General features: G+C 35.4%; 1 protein-coding gene across 1 annotated transcript; it reads left to right on the top strand.

The window, feature by feature from the left end:
* The first annotated feature begins 8,375 nt into the window (after positions 1-8,375).
* Positions 8,376-16,339, top strand: LOC129940720 (probable arginine--tRNA ligase, cytoplasmic). The gene is made up of 5 exons (XM_056049158.1): positions 8,376-8,534; positions 8,603-8,743; positions 8,807-9,147; positions 14,683-15,012; positions 15,077-16,339. Exons 1-5 carry the CDS (start codon positions 8,496-8,498, stop codon positions 16,224-16,226), a joined length of 2,001 nt encoding a protein of 666 aa, XP_055905133.1. The 5' UTR covers positions 8,376-8,495; the 3' UTR covers positions 16,227-16,339.
* The last annotated feature ends 476 nt before the right edge of the window (positions 16,340-16,815 follow it).

Raw genomic sequence — 16,815 nt, 5'->3', positions numbered from 1 at the left:
TTGCTATGAATGGATATTCGCATTCTGGTCACATTTTGTAACGTACACGCGAATAAGAGTTTTCATGTGAGCGAAGGATTTGTAAAGCAGCATTCACATGAGCGCGACCAACGAACGATGAACGAATTACAAAATGTGAGTTTATATACGTTTGAAGACATATTTCCATACAAATTCTTAACAAAACGATAGCAATATAGTTTATATTTGATTTTTGATGCATACTTTTACTTTTCAATATCATATATTAATAAATTTAAGATAACAAATTAATTCGTAGCGAAAAAAATTGTATTTGATACAAACTGTCAAACTTTTTTCGCGTTCCACATTATCCTCGTTCGCAACGAATAAAATGATCGCGCGAACTTAACCTAAAAAAATCACTCTTGTTTTGGTTTCGGTGGTGAATGGTGTTCGGCTGTGCTACGAAAGAAATGTCAAAATCGACGAATATTCTTTTATTCGTTGGTCGTGCTCATGTGAATAGGGCTTAAGACGTTTTTAGAAAGATGCGTAAAGTGCGAAAGAGAAAGTAGGTGCAATAGAAATACTTTAAAAAGTCTCCACCCGCAGACTTCTGGGTTCAGGATTGTGTTGGATGGTTTTTGACGTTTCTTTTCCTTGCTCTTCTTTGTTTCTTGATGTTGCTTTGTCCGGTATTACACAGCGCATGTATTTAATGCGCATTAATCGGCTATTTTGTCATTCGGTGATGCGCGCATTATTTCACGAATACTTTTTGGATGTTTAAAGCACTATTCACATAAGCACGACCAACAACCAACGAATGAAGGAAAATTCCTCGATTTTGACATTTCTTTCACATGAGAATTTTTAATTCGTCGCAAATGAAGTTTGACAAGGAGCCACAGCCAAACACCATTTACCACCGAAACAAAAACAAGAATGATTTTTTTAGGTTAAGTACGCGCGATTACTTTATTCGTTGCGAGTGTGGATAATGTGAAACGCGAATAAAGTTTGACAGTTCTGTTTGTAGAAAGATCAAGTTCATTACATATAGTGTTGAAAAATGTTATGCATCTAGAAAATGGTTCTATGCAACCATAATTACATCTATGTTTAGGATTGTTAAAGAAATGACGAAGACGCAATCTTCTTTCCGGAATATAGATTTAAAAATTATAAATGATTTGTGGGCATTTAATACGGTATGAAAATACATCATGGACAAACAGTACACATTGAACAGAATGCCTTTTTTGTAAAGAATCAAGTCCAATCAAAGCACATCTTGACGGATATGAAGGAGTATCAATTCTCCATTTCTGTTGCCTAACAACAAATATTGTGAAAGGCTTTTGAACTCTTTCAATACGAGTTATGCCAATGGAAGTAGAAGGACACCAAACAATTGAACAATACTCAAGGATTGGATGAACTAATGACATGTACACTGATTTCAGAGCATAAGGGTTAGAAAACTCGTTGCAGTTTCACTTGACGAAACCAAGCATTGAATAAGACCTTGCAATTACATAATCTATATGTAACGAAAACGACCACTTTGGATCAAAAATTACTCCAAGATCACGAATCTCAGATTTTCGATCAAGAATCTGCTTGAACATATGGTAGTTGTGAATCATGGGAACTAAAATACGATGTGCCGTAAACACATTACACTTTGTGTTATTCAATGGACGGATATTCCTATCACACCAATCAGATAAAACATTTAAATCATTTTGAAGATTTTGCTGATTAATTCTATTTTTGATACAAAGAAAAATGTTCATGTCATTAGCATACATCAAACAAGATGCATTAATAAGAGGAGAGGGGATATCATTAACAAATATATTGAAAAGAAGTGGTCCCAGATGGCTACCTTGAGGAACTCCTGATGAAGCTTGTATGATATTAGAGAAGAATTTCACACATTGTGTTCTTTTATATAGGTAGCTGGAAATCCATTTCAGAAGCAATCCGTAAATGCCAAAAGCTCGAAGTTTAGCTAGAAGAATTTCATGACAAATAGAATCAAATGATTTTATAAAGTCTGTGTAGATAGTTTTTACCTGATAACCAGATTCTAATGAATCTACGACATATTTACAATAAAGCATGAGATGTGTTGAAGTAGACTTGCCTGACATAAACCCATTTTGTTCAACGCAAATATGCTCTTTTATACTAAAATACAAACGGTCTTTTACTATAAGCTCAAATAATTTAGGTATTGCAGAGAGCTTAGTTATAGCGCGGTAATTTGTTACAAGATTTTTTGGAATAGCTTTGTAAATAGGACTTATGTATGAGAACTTCCACTCATCAAGAAATACGTCAGTACAGAGAGATTTATTAAAAATTATAAGTAGTTGAAACACTAATGTGAGTTGACATTGCTTCAGAACCAGAGATGGAATTCCATCTGGACCAGGATTTGAGCTAGATTTTAATTTTGAGATACCATAAGAATGTCAGACTCAAAGAGATGAAGTTTTTAGATATTAGTATTGTTAATGCATACATTTTCTATTTGACGAAGCTTTAATTCGGTATGTTGAACATAAACCGATAAATTATGTTGGTAATTTTTTCCAGCAGTGGCAACCTAGGTATAAATATATATCGTCCACTTGAATTCACTTTCGTGTTCCATATTGAGGTATTAGCTCTACTAGACAAACGTCAAAAACATGTAAGGAATGGCTTGTACGTGCATGCCGAGGCAGAATTATTTCTATTTTATTTTGTATTTAATCCTTTCTCTTTCGCACTTCATTGATGCAAGGGAAAACATGCGCTATGTAGTACCGGACTAAAAACGAAACTTTTAGTTAGCACATGCGAAACACAATATACGACATCCTTTTCTTTGACGTTTCTCTTCTTAAACAGTTAAGTATCAATTTTTTTACTACAAAAACAATTTTAATAAATTAAAAAAGGAGATGATTATACCCAATTTTAAGACTTTGCTCTACTCCAATGGTATTGGAGAGAAAATTTTTCTGGGTCAGTTGACAACTTTTATTACAATGGGGCCATTTTCAGCCATGTTTTTCTGCTTATAAGCATCGTAATTTTAAGATGAACAAGTGGTTATTTTACAAAAACTCTATTTTATGTAGATTATTATCTAGATACCTACATAAATTTGTGCTCGAAAAGAAAAATATAAAAATAATCAATCTGTCAAAGAGACTGGCTCAGTCGTGTATACCGGGCAACAGTATATACCGTGTTGGTGCGGTTCTAGATGGCTCTGATCGAAGTAGTAGTGTACATCCAATATCAAATTAAAGTTAAAGATTACTTTACTGGATTTATCATATTTTTCACCCACTTTCTGCATCAAATACGTGAAATAAATTCATCTACTCTGCAGAGAAAAATGCACGTACTAATTTTGGTAATTGGCAACTGCGAAGATACATTTTATCTGGTTTATCAGCACTATCCACGTTTCACACCATTAAAATACATTAAATCTTTCTTTAGAGACCTATTACTCGTTGACTAACGACGGTGAATATGTTGGTGTGATTTGTTGGTGTTGGGCTGAAAATTATTCGTGTAAGGGCATTTTGGCCAACAAATCCACTGTTTATAAAATATTAAATAAACCGTGATTTGCGGCTTACATGTTGGCTGTGAATGGACAAGTTTACAACATGTTCGTCGTATATGGCGTTGTGTGACAACAATTCGGCATTTGTTTAGTTATTTTTGTTGCATTAACATGTCGTCGCAATGCAAGCAATTTATTGAAAATTTCATGCTATTGTATCATCCGAACTTGTTTCGCTCATCTTGCCTTCACAACACTCAAAAAAAAAAATGAAGTCTATGAACATGTTGATCCGTGTGTGGCGAAGCGCTGCCCAACAAATCAAAACAACATGTACACCGTGTATGCCCAGCTTTACTTTTAACTTTCCTTATAAATTTGTATTCGGTGAGGGAAGCGCTATTACACATTGACTCGTGCCGCATGCCTCTAATTTGACAATTATTATTTGTTTTGGTTTGAATGCTCCTCATTGGTTTTTTTTGCTCTCCTGTAAAATTTGCTAATATGGAGTTACACAGTATTCTGGTTTTCAAACAAATTCGATGTTGTTTATCCCAGCAACAAGAAAATCGAATGAAAAAGAACAGCATAAAATGAACAAGAGCAAAAAGAAACGTCAAAGTGAGTCCACTAAAAATTTGCCCGAGACTCACCTGAAATAATGTTTGCATCTCATTTTCTCACATCTGCTTTCTTTTTCGGACTCATGTGAGTCGTGAGGCATAGTGTAATAGCAGACTTATCAACTTACTTTTTATAGGAATATGCTAGTAGCTTGACAAGCTTATGTCAGTAGGTAAGCCATAGAAAGACGTCAAAATAATTGACATCTATCCTGTGTTATGCTGCTTCTTATTTCTTTTATACTTATAGCTAAGTTCAGGTAGCTGTATGAGACTATCCTGGGCAGAAAAGTGCAGTTTTTTGGACGTCATTGCGAAAATATCCGCACTGACTTTTGACTTATACTAATGAGCGTTTATTGAGCTGAGCTAGGGTGCTCTAGTTCTCAATATTCGGCACTACCTTTTGATCTAGTTTAGGGTTGCGAATGATTATCAGAAGCAGTAAAGATGGTCTTCTCCTCTTTCTTGCATTCTTTCTGTTTTGACGTCTTTGTAAAGATCGCTGGCCTTCATCACGTTATATTTGAATAAAGTAGTATTCACATGAGCGCGACCAACGAACGACGAATGAATTACAAAATGTGAGTTTATATACGTTTGAAGACATATTTCCACACAAATTCTTAACAAAACGATAACAATATAGTTTCTATTTGATTTATGATACATACTTTTACTTTTCATTACAATATATTATTAAATTTAAGAAAACAAATTTATTCGTCGCGAAAAAAATTATAGTTGATACGAACTGTCAAACTTTATTCGCGTTCCACATTATCCACACTCGCAACGAATAAAATAATCGCGCGTACTTAACCTAAAAATCATTCTTGTTTTGGTTTCGGTGGTGAATGATGTTCGTCTGTGGCTTCATTCGCGACGAATTAAAAACTCTCATGTGAAAGAAACGTCAAAATCGACGAATATTCGTTCATTCGTTGGTCGTTGGTCGTGCTCATGTGAATAGTACTTTACAACGTATAATTGTATAACAATAACATGTAATGTTAATTTTCTTATTTCTTTAATTATTGTGCTATATATGTTAATTTAATGTTTTCTGTACTTATTTTAAATATTTATTATATCTCTAAGTTACTATTTTTTCGTTATTTTTATTAATATTTATGTAAACGAAAAGAGAATGTTTATCTCAGATTGATTGAAATAAACTAAACCTTTGTATATAAACTGAATAGTATTATCATGGAACAGAAAATTTTGGTACGAAAGGCGGACCATGAGGGCGCTGCGTCTGTGTGTACGGAAATTTGGTGTGGAATCTAAGAGCGACTGGAAGTATAAAAATATTGAAATAAATAAATAAAATAAATTACTCAAATTTAAACAAAAATCAGTCGTTGCCAAAGTTACCTGAGATTTGTTTTATTCATACTTATCAATGTATAGAAGGTATGCATATACAATACATTTAGTTGTATGTGTTTTAGGTTTGTTAGCAGAAAATTGTATTCATTTGATTTTAGATTTTCTATTTTTGTGAAATCTGAAAATTTAAAAGCAACGTTTTCAAATTTAAGTTTTAATAGAATGCTACGTTGCCATATTTTGAATTTTTCCATAGCAATATATTCGATATAGGTATTTTAAATTTTTTTTTTTTTATTGTAATGTGGGTAGTGGGTGGGTTGGGTAGGTATGTAGAAAAGTAAGTATTAAGGAGGTTGGTGTGTATTAAGCTGAATTGTAAGGACTAAAGTCGTTTCGTAATTGGAGTCAAGTCATGACTCAAGCTAGAATTAAACAATGAACTTAAAGGGCCAACGCATTGACTCTGTGACGTCATAAAAACATATAAATATTTTGTGTCAACGTTCAAAGCTTCAATGCTTAAGATGTTGACTATCACACGATTAGACAAAATAATTTTTATTTAAGCCAACGTTATTTTTATTTTTTTTCATATTAGGGTGTGAAAGAATGTTAAAATTGGTACAGTGTAAGCATATTACATAATTATTTTGTGATTTTTAATTATTGTAGATCTACAAATGAAGTCTATTTGACGTCAAAGAGTCAACGCATTGACCGATTACGTTGAACTTCTAATAGTAGCTTCAGACTTTTTTATAAACAACTGTGTTAGAATTGGAAAAAAGAGAATTTATGCATGTTTTCCCAATTTTAAAACATATTTTCTATATTTATCGTTTTGGAGTTAAAATAGGTACATAAATAAGTACGACAGTTTTTGTTTAGGTTGGCAGGTTGTTGCGTAGACAAAAATGTAGGGAAGTTTCTAGGGAATAGTTTTGTTAAATTAATGTATTAAACCAAAAAGGTAACAAAACCTACTATTCTTCTCACCCTTATTTTGGTTGTTCTAAAAAACGGACAAATGGCTAAAGATTACTACACTATCTTCTTCTTGCTTATTCCGTTCTTAGGAAAAAGGTCAAATGGTTTTGATTTTTTAGGTGTAATTAATTATTTAAGTAATCACGTTTTAAAAATGACATTCTAATTTTAAGGAATTTGATTAAGGAATAAAGATAAAAAACCTTAACATTGAAGAAATACACATCAAATTTCAAATCAAAATTAAATACATTTTTTATTTCCAACAAAATCTTTGTCAATTTTAATCTTCACCTCAATTACTATTGATTTATTTCTACGGTGCTAACATCAAATTAACTAAAAAGAGTTTTTAAATAAGTGACCATTAAAGCTGTTATTTTAACATGAGTATATTTTCAATGTAGCGGCTCGGACCCAACCCGCACTGATAACTTCCCATTCCGATTAACTACTTAACTGTTGGATTTTAATAAAAATTAGATAAATGTGGCAAATAATATTTTCTGTGAGATAAAACTATTTTGAAGCCAATGTTTTTAATTTTTGAAAAGGTATTTGAGGTAAAAGTACATTTTTACCAAGTATGTATTAGTATTGTTTTTTTTATATTTTGTACAAAAACTGTCAATTAAATTTTTCTCATAATTTTACCAGATTTCAAAAACGATATTTTTCGTTACATAAAATCATTTTTTGTTCGTATAATTTTCTAGGCGAATAATATTTTGTTTTTCAGTTTTTTTGATTTATAAAAAAAACGTTAATTGGAATTTTTCAAAAAATATATTTCTTTGGTATCGTTCGTGAGATATTTAGGGTTAATCAAAATATTTACCTTTTTTTCAAATTACTATGTCAAAAAAACCACCCATGCAATTTTCTTGAGAGCCCTTTTTGCATCTTTCTGCATTATTATCTGTATAACAATATTTATTTGAAGTCGATATCTCCACTGGTTCTGGATGACGAAAAAAGTTCCCAAACTTACGGATGCACGAACGTATGTATATACGTACACACGCACGCACAGACAACTCTCTAAAAATCTTTTTTTTTCGACTCTAGGGACCTTGAACGTCGAGAAATGTCAAAATTTTGAATTTGACAAATCGGACCCATTACAATAACTTCCTATGTTAAGTTAAAAATGTTCGCACTATTATAAGCATGGTTTAAAAATATTTGTCTCATTTGAAAATGATTAGAAAAAAATAGGGAAAACCTTAATTTTTCTATTTGGCAACCACAAAAAGTTTATATTCTAATTTTTCTTCTATTTTTTGTCCTGTGTGTTTTTTTAAATGATTTCATTGCCAATCAACCAATCAAACAATAAAAATAACAAATTATACAAAATATAAATAATAAATTATAACAAAAATGTATTTTCATGTACTCCCTCGAACTTTCGCTGAATTTGTATACATTCTTCTCTATCTTCTGTTTTTTCTAATAATCTGGAAATTTATTATTTTATGTTGGAATTCTCGCTCATTTTTACTCCCACCCCAATACATTCCACATGCAAAACATGTGGAACGAATTGTTTAGGAAGTCGTAAGAAGATGTTAGGTCGAGCGTTCCTTCTTCATGATAGTACTATTCAATTATATATACAAAGACTAAACTAAACTAATTCTCTAGGAACAGGGAACGCGATGGAAAAAATTGTTTCCGGAATTCTATTTTACAGTAGACCTTAATTTGTATTTGTCGATACAAACAAATTACTCGATGTTGTGAGGAATTCAATCCAAAACCTTATTCCTAATTAATTTTGAAAAATGATAAAAGTGGGCTTCACTGTATCCTGTAGTTGAGTTATGGTTTTATGTGCTGAACGTGTCCGATCATCGTGGCATTTCACATTTGTCAACTACGATTTTGACATTTTGTGGATGCTGCTGGCTGCCGATTGCCAATTGAAAGTTTTCAAATAAAAACATTTTATAGACAAATTTGTATCAAAGATCCAAAAGATCCACGAAATTTTAATTAAAATGTCGTTAAATGGTGAAATAGAACGCCTGCAACAATTGGTAAGTTCATTTGTTCTATTTTCCCACTAAAAAACGGTTTAAAAACACGTGTGAGGAGGTGATTGTAGGAAAAGATGACATCGCAGCTGCGGGAACAAATGAAAAAAATCAGTACTGGAGAATTTCTCGAGGAAACCGGTGATGAGGAATTCAGCAAATTGCAAGTAGAAAATATGAAGCTCAAACATCGGTTGGCAGTTCTTGAAAATGTAAGTTGAAAAACAATAAACGTGTTCTAACTAGAAAGTCAAACTAACAAAATTGTTTCAAAGGCTGTCATAGCAGAGAAGAAGCACTGCACTGGTGTGTCTGTTCCTGTTCAGGGAATGATTTCCATACATGAACATTTGACGAATTTGTTTACACGTGCAATTGCAAAAGCATTTCCCAGCCTGAGCGGAGATGCCGCAACGGCTGTGATAAGTGTTTCAGCTAAACAGGGTGACTACCAATGCAACAGCGCAATGTCTATTGCAAATGCTCTGAAAGCAGCGGGACAGGCAAAGCCACCAAGAGATATTGGTGCTGCAATTGTTGCCAGTTTAGAACCATCACCTGTTATAGCTAAGGTTGACGTTGCCGGACCTGGATTCATAAATATTTTCTTGGACAAGTAAGTTTAAAAAAAATCTTCCTGTATTTTTTAAATATATTTTACGCACACTCAAAGCGTTATGGATCATTAGGAAAATAGGATAGGATTAGAAAAAATTACCGATCTATGTTGGTTTTGAATTTAGGGTTAAAATGCTTGAAGTAGAGTGCATTATTGGCTATTTCACTATTGTTTTTAGAGCGTTATTTTGATTTCTTTCCAAGAAACTTAAGTGGGTTATTGGGTCACTTGTTCAAATATGAGAATTTTATTCGCGTTTCGGACGAATAAAACGCAAAAAAAAACAGCGTTTTTAGCGACAAGAGACACAAACCTAATCTAATTGGTTCAAGTGCTACCCATGGATTGTGGCATTGGAAGAGAGTCACACATTAGTTAGAGTAAGTAGCATTGAGTTTTCGAGGCTTTAAATTCTACACATTGGACATTTCTTTCAAGTTCAAAATGTAAAAACCTTATCATAAGCTGTTGTTAGAAGTCCGTGTCCGAACAAGAAGGAGAACGTGAATCCAAAAAGGATATGAAAAGCAGAAGATACTATCGTTAAACAAAACATTTTACTTCTAAACAACAAAATAAAAAAAAATCTTACTAAAGGTGGAGCTACAGTCCTGTGTGTATTAGGGCCTAACCAAACAAACCTAGCTAGATGGGTCCCTAGATGTCTTCAGTTTCGCGCTCCAAGTTGGGTGAGGTCACTTTCCACTTGTGCGCGCCACCTGATCCTCGGTCTTCCCCATCTGTGCTGTCCTATGGGTGTGGTTTCGAAGACTTTCCGGGCTGAAGGATTGGTTTCCATGCACTCTACGCGACCCAACCATCTTAGTCGATACTTTTACCCTACTGGCTAAGTTTCTTCTACTCCACTCCCTTTCTATGCATACGGGACATACGTGGGATCTACACGAAGAACTTTTGTCTCGAAACGACCCAAGGTACTTTCATCCGCTTTTGTCATAGTCTATGCTTCTGCACCGTATAGCAGGACGGGGATGATGAGGGTCTTATATAGCGACACATTGGTTTTCGAAAGAGAACTTTGCCACTCAATTACTTTCTTAGCCCAAAAAAGCAGCGGTTAGCAAGAGTTATCTTTCGTTTGATCTCAGCGCTGGTGTTGTTTTCTGCGCCTCATTGACATCACGCTCAGTTCTTCCGATTATGTCAATGTCATCAGCATATGCTATTAATTGGACAGACTTTTGAAAGACATTGCCTCTAGTGTTGACGTGGGAGCTCTGCACTATTCTTTCAAGTTCGATGGTAAAAAATCACATGAAAGCGCATCACCTTGTTTTTTTGACATCGAAAGGTTCTGTTAAGTTGTTTCCAACCTTTATGGAGCAGCGTGAATTCTCAATGGTCAAACTGCACAAACGGACGAGTTTTGCAGTCAAAACTAGACATGGCTTTATGCTGCTTGTCCCTGTAGATGCTGTCATATGCGGCCTTGAAATCGATGAAAATATGGCGGGTGTCGATTTGATGTTCTTGGGTTTTTTTCCAGGATCTGCCGTAATGTGAATGTTTGAACGACTGTGGACTTTCTTGGTCTAAAACTACACTAATAAGGATCTATCAGGTTGTTGACGATGGGCTTTAGACGTTCACATTTTACAGGCAGAGAAGATTTTGTAAGCGATGTTAAGTAGAATGATTCCTCTATAGTTGGTGCAGTTTAGAGGGTCTCCTTTTTTCAGAATCTGAATCAATCTGAAAAAAAAAGAATCAGTGAGTTCAAAAACAATTCACTAGGTAAATTCCTGAAAGTTCTGCCTAAAGATGCTTCTAACGAATAGTCTTTATGGAAAGCAGTAAAGCATATAAATAAAACCCCCAAACAAAACACTCGAATAAAGTTGATCGGAAAACCGAAACTAAACGCTAAACTTTTTGCTGAACATCTCGCGAATGTTTTAAAAACAAACAGAAACACGGCTACAGATTCCTTACAGTTTGTTGATAGGAACGACGAATGTGAAATTCCTTTTGTCTCGCTCAAAGAACTTGAAAGTACGTGCCAAAATAATATCTTACACAAATCACCAATGTACAATTTTATCGTTGCTCAGGTTGCACGGTATGCCGTTGTTTTGATCGGAAAACCGGAGACGACGGTAAAAAGAGCCATTCAAAGGTACGGGGAAACAAACTCCTGCAACCGGCGGAAAGGCTCAGGTCGCCCAAGAACAACATCTGCCATGGATGATCGATATTTGGTGCTTCAAAGGCTTCGAGATCTTCACCAAAGAGCCGTTGAACTATCTCACAGACTTCGTTAGGGGTAGAGCTGTGAATTCTTAAACGGTGAGGAGGCTGAAGACCTGCTAGTGTACCAAGACACTCACGTTACAGCACAAGCGAAGTCGGATGGAATTTGCTCAACTTCATCGAGATGGACCGAGGCCGACTAGGGTAGAGTTATTTTCACTGATGAGTCCAGGTTTTGTCTGCGCTCACCAGATGGACGTAGCAGGGCGTGGAGACGATCAGGTGAAAGCTACTCTTCGGAAACGGTTGCCCATGACGAACATTTCTGGGGGGGTATCGTCATTGTGTAGGCGGGAATTTCCATGGACGAAAAAACCGAGCTGTGCATCGTGGAAGGAGGAAGGAAAAGGAAGTTACTACATCAACAACATTCTGGGGGAAAATGTGCTTCCTTTCGCACCATTTATTGAAGACAATTCCTTGCTAATGCAAGACAATGCTAGACCGAACGTTGCTAGGTGCGTTCCCGACTACTTACAAGAAGTGCTCTATATGAATCCCATCGAACATGTTTGGGACATACTAGGAAAAATGATAAGGAGGGACCCGCCCTTCCAGAAAAACTCAATGGGCTGAAATCTGCCCTAGTGGAGGAATGAAAAATTTGGACGATACCATCGTAACAAATCTTATCCAAGGTATGCCCTTAATTGGGTATCTTTTTTTTTTTTTAATTATGGTTCCCACGTTTTGTATCAAAAATTCAATTTCGCTAACGGCAAAAATTTCGAAACTGATGAGGATCTTCAATTTTAAGCTCTCTTGAAAGAGCAGACCCTCACCGAATCGGTTACGACGACCTACCCACGGTTTGACCCAACAGTACCGTTAATTAAAGCATCTTGTAAGAATACATGGCCAACTGATAATATGCCACCAGAAGAAATTTATCAAGTGGACGCGATTATGAGAGTACCCTCAGCAAGAAAACTCTCAATATTCTAGCAGAGAGCTCGCGATAGCAAAATTTCTAAAATTTGGCTCTCAAATGGACAGTCTCCCGATAGTTGCTCTCGAGAGTTAACTAGCAGAAGTACTTTTAAATGGACACACCTTTAAGAATCAACAATCTCAAGTTTTTGCCAAGATTCGGCACTTGAAATTGGAGTAAGAACTGCATAGGCAGTAGTACAAAATACTGAAATCTATTTTACGAAAAGGCTCTTTAGAGTACGGTACAGCTCGGAACAAAAGAAAACAGAAGAAGGTATACGGAAAAAAAGTGTCTTAAGACCAACCTTAAATATTTTATTTAAAAGGGATATTTCAGTGGATGCCAACGCTATCATTGCATGCTGTTGATACGGCAATTGACATTTCCACTGTCAAAAGTGAAAGTCTAAGATTTAAAGTCGCTGGTGAACTTTTCAAATTTTTATTAATAATAATAACACAAATCAACTTTTATCACAGTTTTGCACCTGCAAGTTATTTATTTACCAATTTAAATAAAAGGTACGAACTTTTATATAAATTCAATTATCGCTTATGGCTCGATATTACGATGCCAGAGAATTACAGAGGAATTTCTATGCTAAACACCTTAAGGAAGATTTTTACGTCAATTCTTTATGACAGACTTACTAAATGGATCGAGGACAGAAATCTACTGAGCATGTTTCAAGCGGGATTCCGTTCGGGCTTCTCAACAATGGATCATATATTCGCGCTAACCAGTATTGCCAAGAAGTCGATTGAAAAAAAGAAGAAATTATACAGCTTTTGACAAGGTCAACAGTCAGGCTTTGGTGTACAAGCTTTCAACGCTACGAATTTCCCGAAAATTTTTATTGATGTACTTTAATTTACTTGTCTCATCTTGTGCATCGGTATGGGATGGGTCCGATCTTTCTAACTGGTTTGAACCAACGGCAGGTGTTCCCCAAGGCATGATTTTAAGCCCATTTTATTTGTTTTATATATTGATGACATTTGTGATAGACTACCGGGAGGAATACTTTTTGCTGACATCCAAGTGAAAGTCCTGCTCTATGCTGACTACTTAGTCTTACTCGCTGACAACCCCTTCACCCTCCAGTTGCAAATCAACAAACTGAATGCCTTTTGCGAGAAGTGGGGCTTACTCATCAATATAAGTAAAACAAAAGTTATGATTTTTGAAGCACATCAAAGAAGGACGCGTCCCGTAGAGAGCTAGTCTCTTAATAATGTAGCCATTGAAGTTGTAACAGAATTTAAGTACCTAGGAGTTTTACCTTAGTACCTTAGTTTTTCAAAACACGCAGAACAAAAAGGTAGTGATGCTAAACTGGCTTTGAGCGTAATATGGCCCAAGTTCTTTGCTAACCAGGAAATCGGTCTGGTGTCAAAATATCGCGTTTTCCAGACAACCGTAAACACATGAATGTGCTACGGTGTGCAGGTGTTTGGATATTAATTCTTCGAGTCATTTGAAAAAATGCAAAGATATTTTTTTAAGCTGAATAAGCGATTGCCACACTCAACCCCGAACTACGTCATCTATGTCGAATCTAGTATAACTCCTCTATTCACTCAAAACCTTAAAGCCAACTATGAATATCTAATTAGAGTTATGAAAAGAAGTGGAGGAAATCTTCACAAATCTATTTTGATAAGATTATTACAAACCAATGCCTCCCCATTTAAGGATTGGAATGAGATGGCCCTATCACATGGATTTAATCTATCTATAACGGAGTCAAATGTTGATGAATGGCGAGGATTGTTTGCAGAATTTACTGCTAAAATAAATGAAAAAACTTAAAGCCAGTACCGACGTAAACGTAAATAATCTTATGATGGTAATATCACCAATCAATCTAAATGCTCTACGTTTAATACTATCCAAGAGGCTTAAGTAAGTTGCAGGAGCACCAGCCCAGATATGGGAGTTATACTCAAGCTTTGGACGTAAATAAGTCTTGTAAATAATAGCCAGATCAGAGGGGCAGCAAACTTCTTACATCGCCTTAGAAAAACCATAAATTAAGAAAGCAAGCTTAACCGTTTGTTTTGTGTGGTAATAGTCCCACACTACTCGTTACCGATTCTTACCAAGTGTCTTTTGAAGATGTAGAAAAAGAGGTTTTCCAAAGAAAAAGTACGACTTCTTAAGTTCCTGTCAATATTGTAATCAATGTATACCTTAAATTTAAATAATCTTCTTAGTTAATCAAATCTAAGCAGTTCAAACTTGATTCTTGGCCTATTCAACTTTAATTTTATATCAATAACTTTCAATGCAAATATAGTTTTACAAGTTAACGTTTTTTTTTATAGAACGTTTGCAGTTAAAGCAATTGGTGATTTGCTAAAAAACGGTGTGCAGCCACCTGAATGCATTAAAAAGCGTGTTTTGGTTGATTTCTCATCGCCCAACATTGCTAAACAAATGCACGTTGGACATTTACGATCCACAATTATTGGAGAATCAATTGCTCGTCTCTTGGAATTTATTGGTCATGATGTAGTGCGACACAATCATCTGGGTGATTGGGGAACCCAATTCGGTATGCTCATTGCACATTTGGAGGACAGTTTTCCTAGTTTTCACACAGAAAGTCCACCAATTCACGACCTTCAAGCGTTCTATAAGGAGTCAAAGAAAAGGTTTGAAAAAAAAATTGTATACCAACATTTTTAGTTGTTTCATAATTTTTATTGTTTCATTTAGATTCGATGAGGATGAAGAATTCAAGAAACGAGCATATAGCTGCGTAGTAAAGCTGCAGAGTGGAGATCCTTTATCAGTTAGAGCATGGACATTAATCTGTGATGTTTCCCGAAAAGAGTTTCAAAACATATACGACCGTCTAGATGTGACACTCGAAGAGCGAGGTGAATCCTTTTATCAATCGAGAATGATCGATGTGATCAAATTACTAGAAAGCAAAGGTTTCCTCGAAGAGGATGAAGGTCGAAAGATTATGTGGTCAGATGAAACGAAGACAGGCGTTCCACTTACAGTGATAAAGACCGATGGAGGATTTACCTACGACACATCCGATATGGCTGCAATTCGGTACCGATTCGAAGAGGTTAAAGCTGATTGGGCTATTTATGTTGTGGATGCTGGGCAAAACACACATTTAACCACAATCTTCGCCTGCGCTGAACGTGCGAATATCATCGACTTGAAGAAGCACCGAGTGGATCACGTAATGTTCGGTGTGGTCCTTGGTGAAGATGGTAAAAAATTCAAAACGCGCTCCGGTGAGACAGTGAAACTTTCTGATCTGCTCGATGAAGGTCTGCGTAGGGCTCTCGACAAACTAAAAGAAAAGGAACGTGACAAGGTACTCACACCAGAAGAATTAAAAGCTGCCCAGGAATCCGTCGCTTATGGATGTATTAAGTATGCAGATCTTTGCCACAACCGCACCAATGCCTATGTGTTTTCCTTCGACAAAATGTTGGAAGATCGAGGAAACACCGCGGTCTATCTTCTGTATGCCTTCACCCGCATTTGCTCAATCGCTCGCAATTGTGGTGTAGACTTCTCTAACCTATCAGAAATCTTGAAGACAGAATCGATAACAGTGGAACACGAAAAGGAATGGAAACTGGCAAAGGTGCTGCTTAAATTCCCAGATGTTATCCTTAAAATCACAAAGGATTTACTCTTGCACACTCTGTGCGAGTATTGTTATGAGGTTTGTACCACTTTCTCGGAATTCTATGACAAGTGCTATTGCATAGAGAAAAATAAGGAGGGAACCATAATTAAAGTGCATAAAAGCAGGATACTTTTGTGTGAAGCTACTGCTTCAGTGCTGAGTAAATGTTTCTACATTTTGGGCTTGAAACCAGTCCAAAAGATTTAAACGTCTTGATTGATTGTTGTTCCCAACAAAGCATTTTCGTTTTTTTTTTATTTTTATTGATTTAGTGTTTTTCTGTTTTGGAATCCCAATAAAATACATTGATCATAAATAAATATATCAAATGATTGAGCTTGAAGAAAAAGGTAAGCTAAAGGTAGAAAAGAAAAGATTGAATATTTAAATTTATCAACGTTGCAGAAATTGTACTCAAACATGTAATTAAGCATGATGTCATCTGTTGTAAGAAGAAAGTTAATTCAAAATCAAACTGTGGAATGTTTAGATATCTATATCTAGTTCATAATGGTGACGACGAACAGAATTTCGCTGTCAGGCAGGATGATCCATTCAATATAGACTACAAAAGACAACAATCCTGTCTTCCCGACTTGTAAGAAGTAAAAATTGCCATAATTAAACTAAAGGCTTACAAACAGAGGAAATGGTTCAATGCCAAACTTTTCAAATCAGCTAGAGACAATTTAGAAGCATGCACCAACCTATCTGTAAAAATGGACGGAAGATAGAGGAATCAGTCTCCTTAACATCGCATATAAAATCTTCTCTGCCGTAATATGTGAACTTTTAA

This window comes from Eupeodes corollae, chromosome 1 (assembly GCF_945859685.1).
Source record: "Eupeodes corollae chromosome 1, idEupCoro1.1, whole genome shotgun sequence".
In the NCBI taxonomy this organism is placed as follows: Eukaryota; Metazoa; Arthropoda; class Insecta; order Diptera; family Syrphidae; genus Eupeodes; species Eupeodes corollae.
This window is presented reverse-complemented; position numbering and strand designations above follow the sequence as displayed.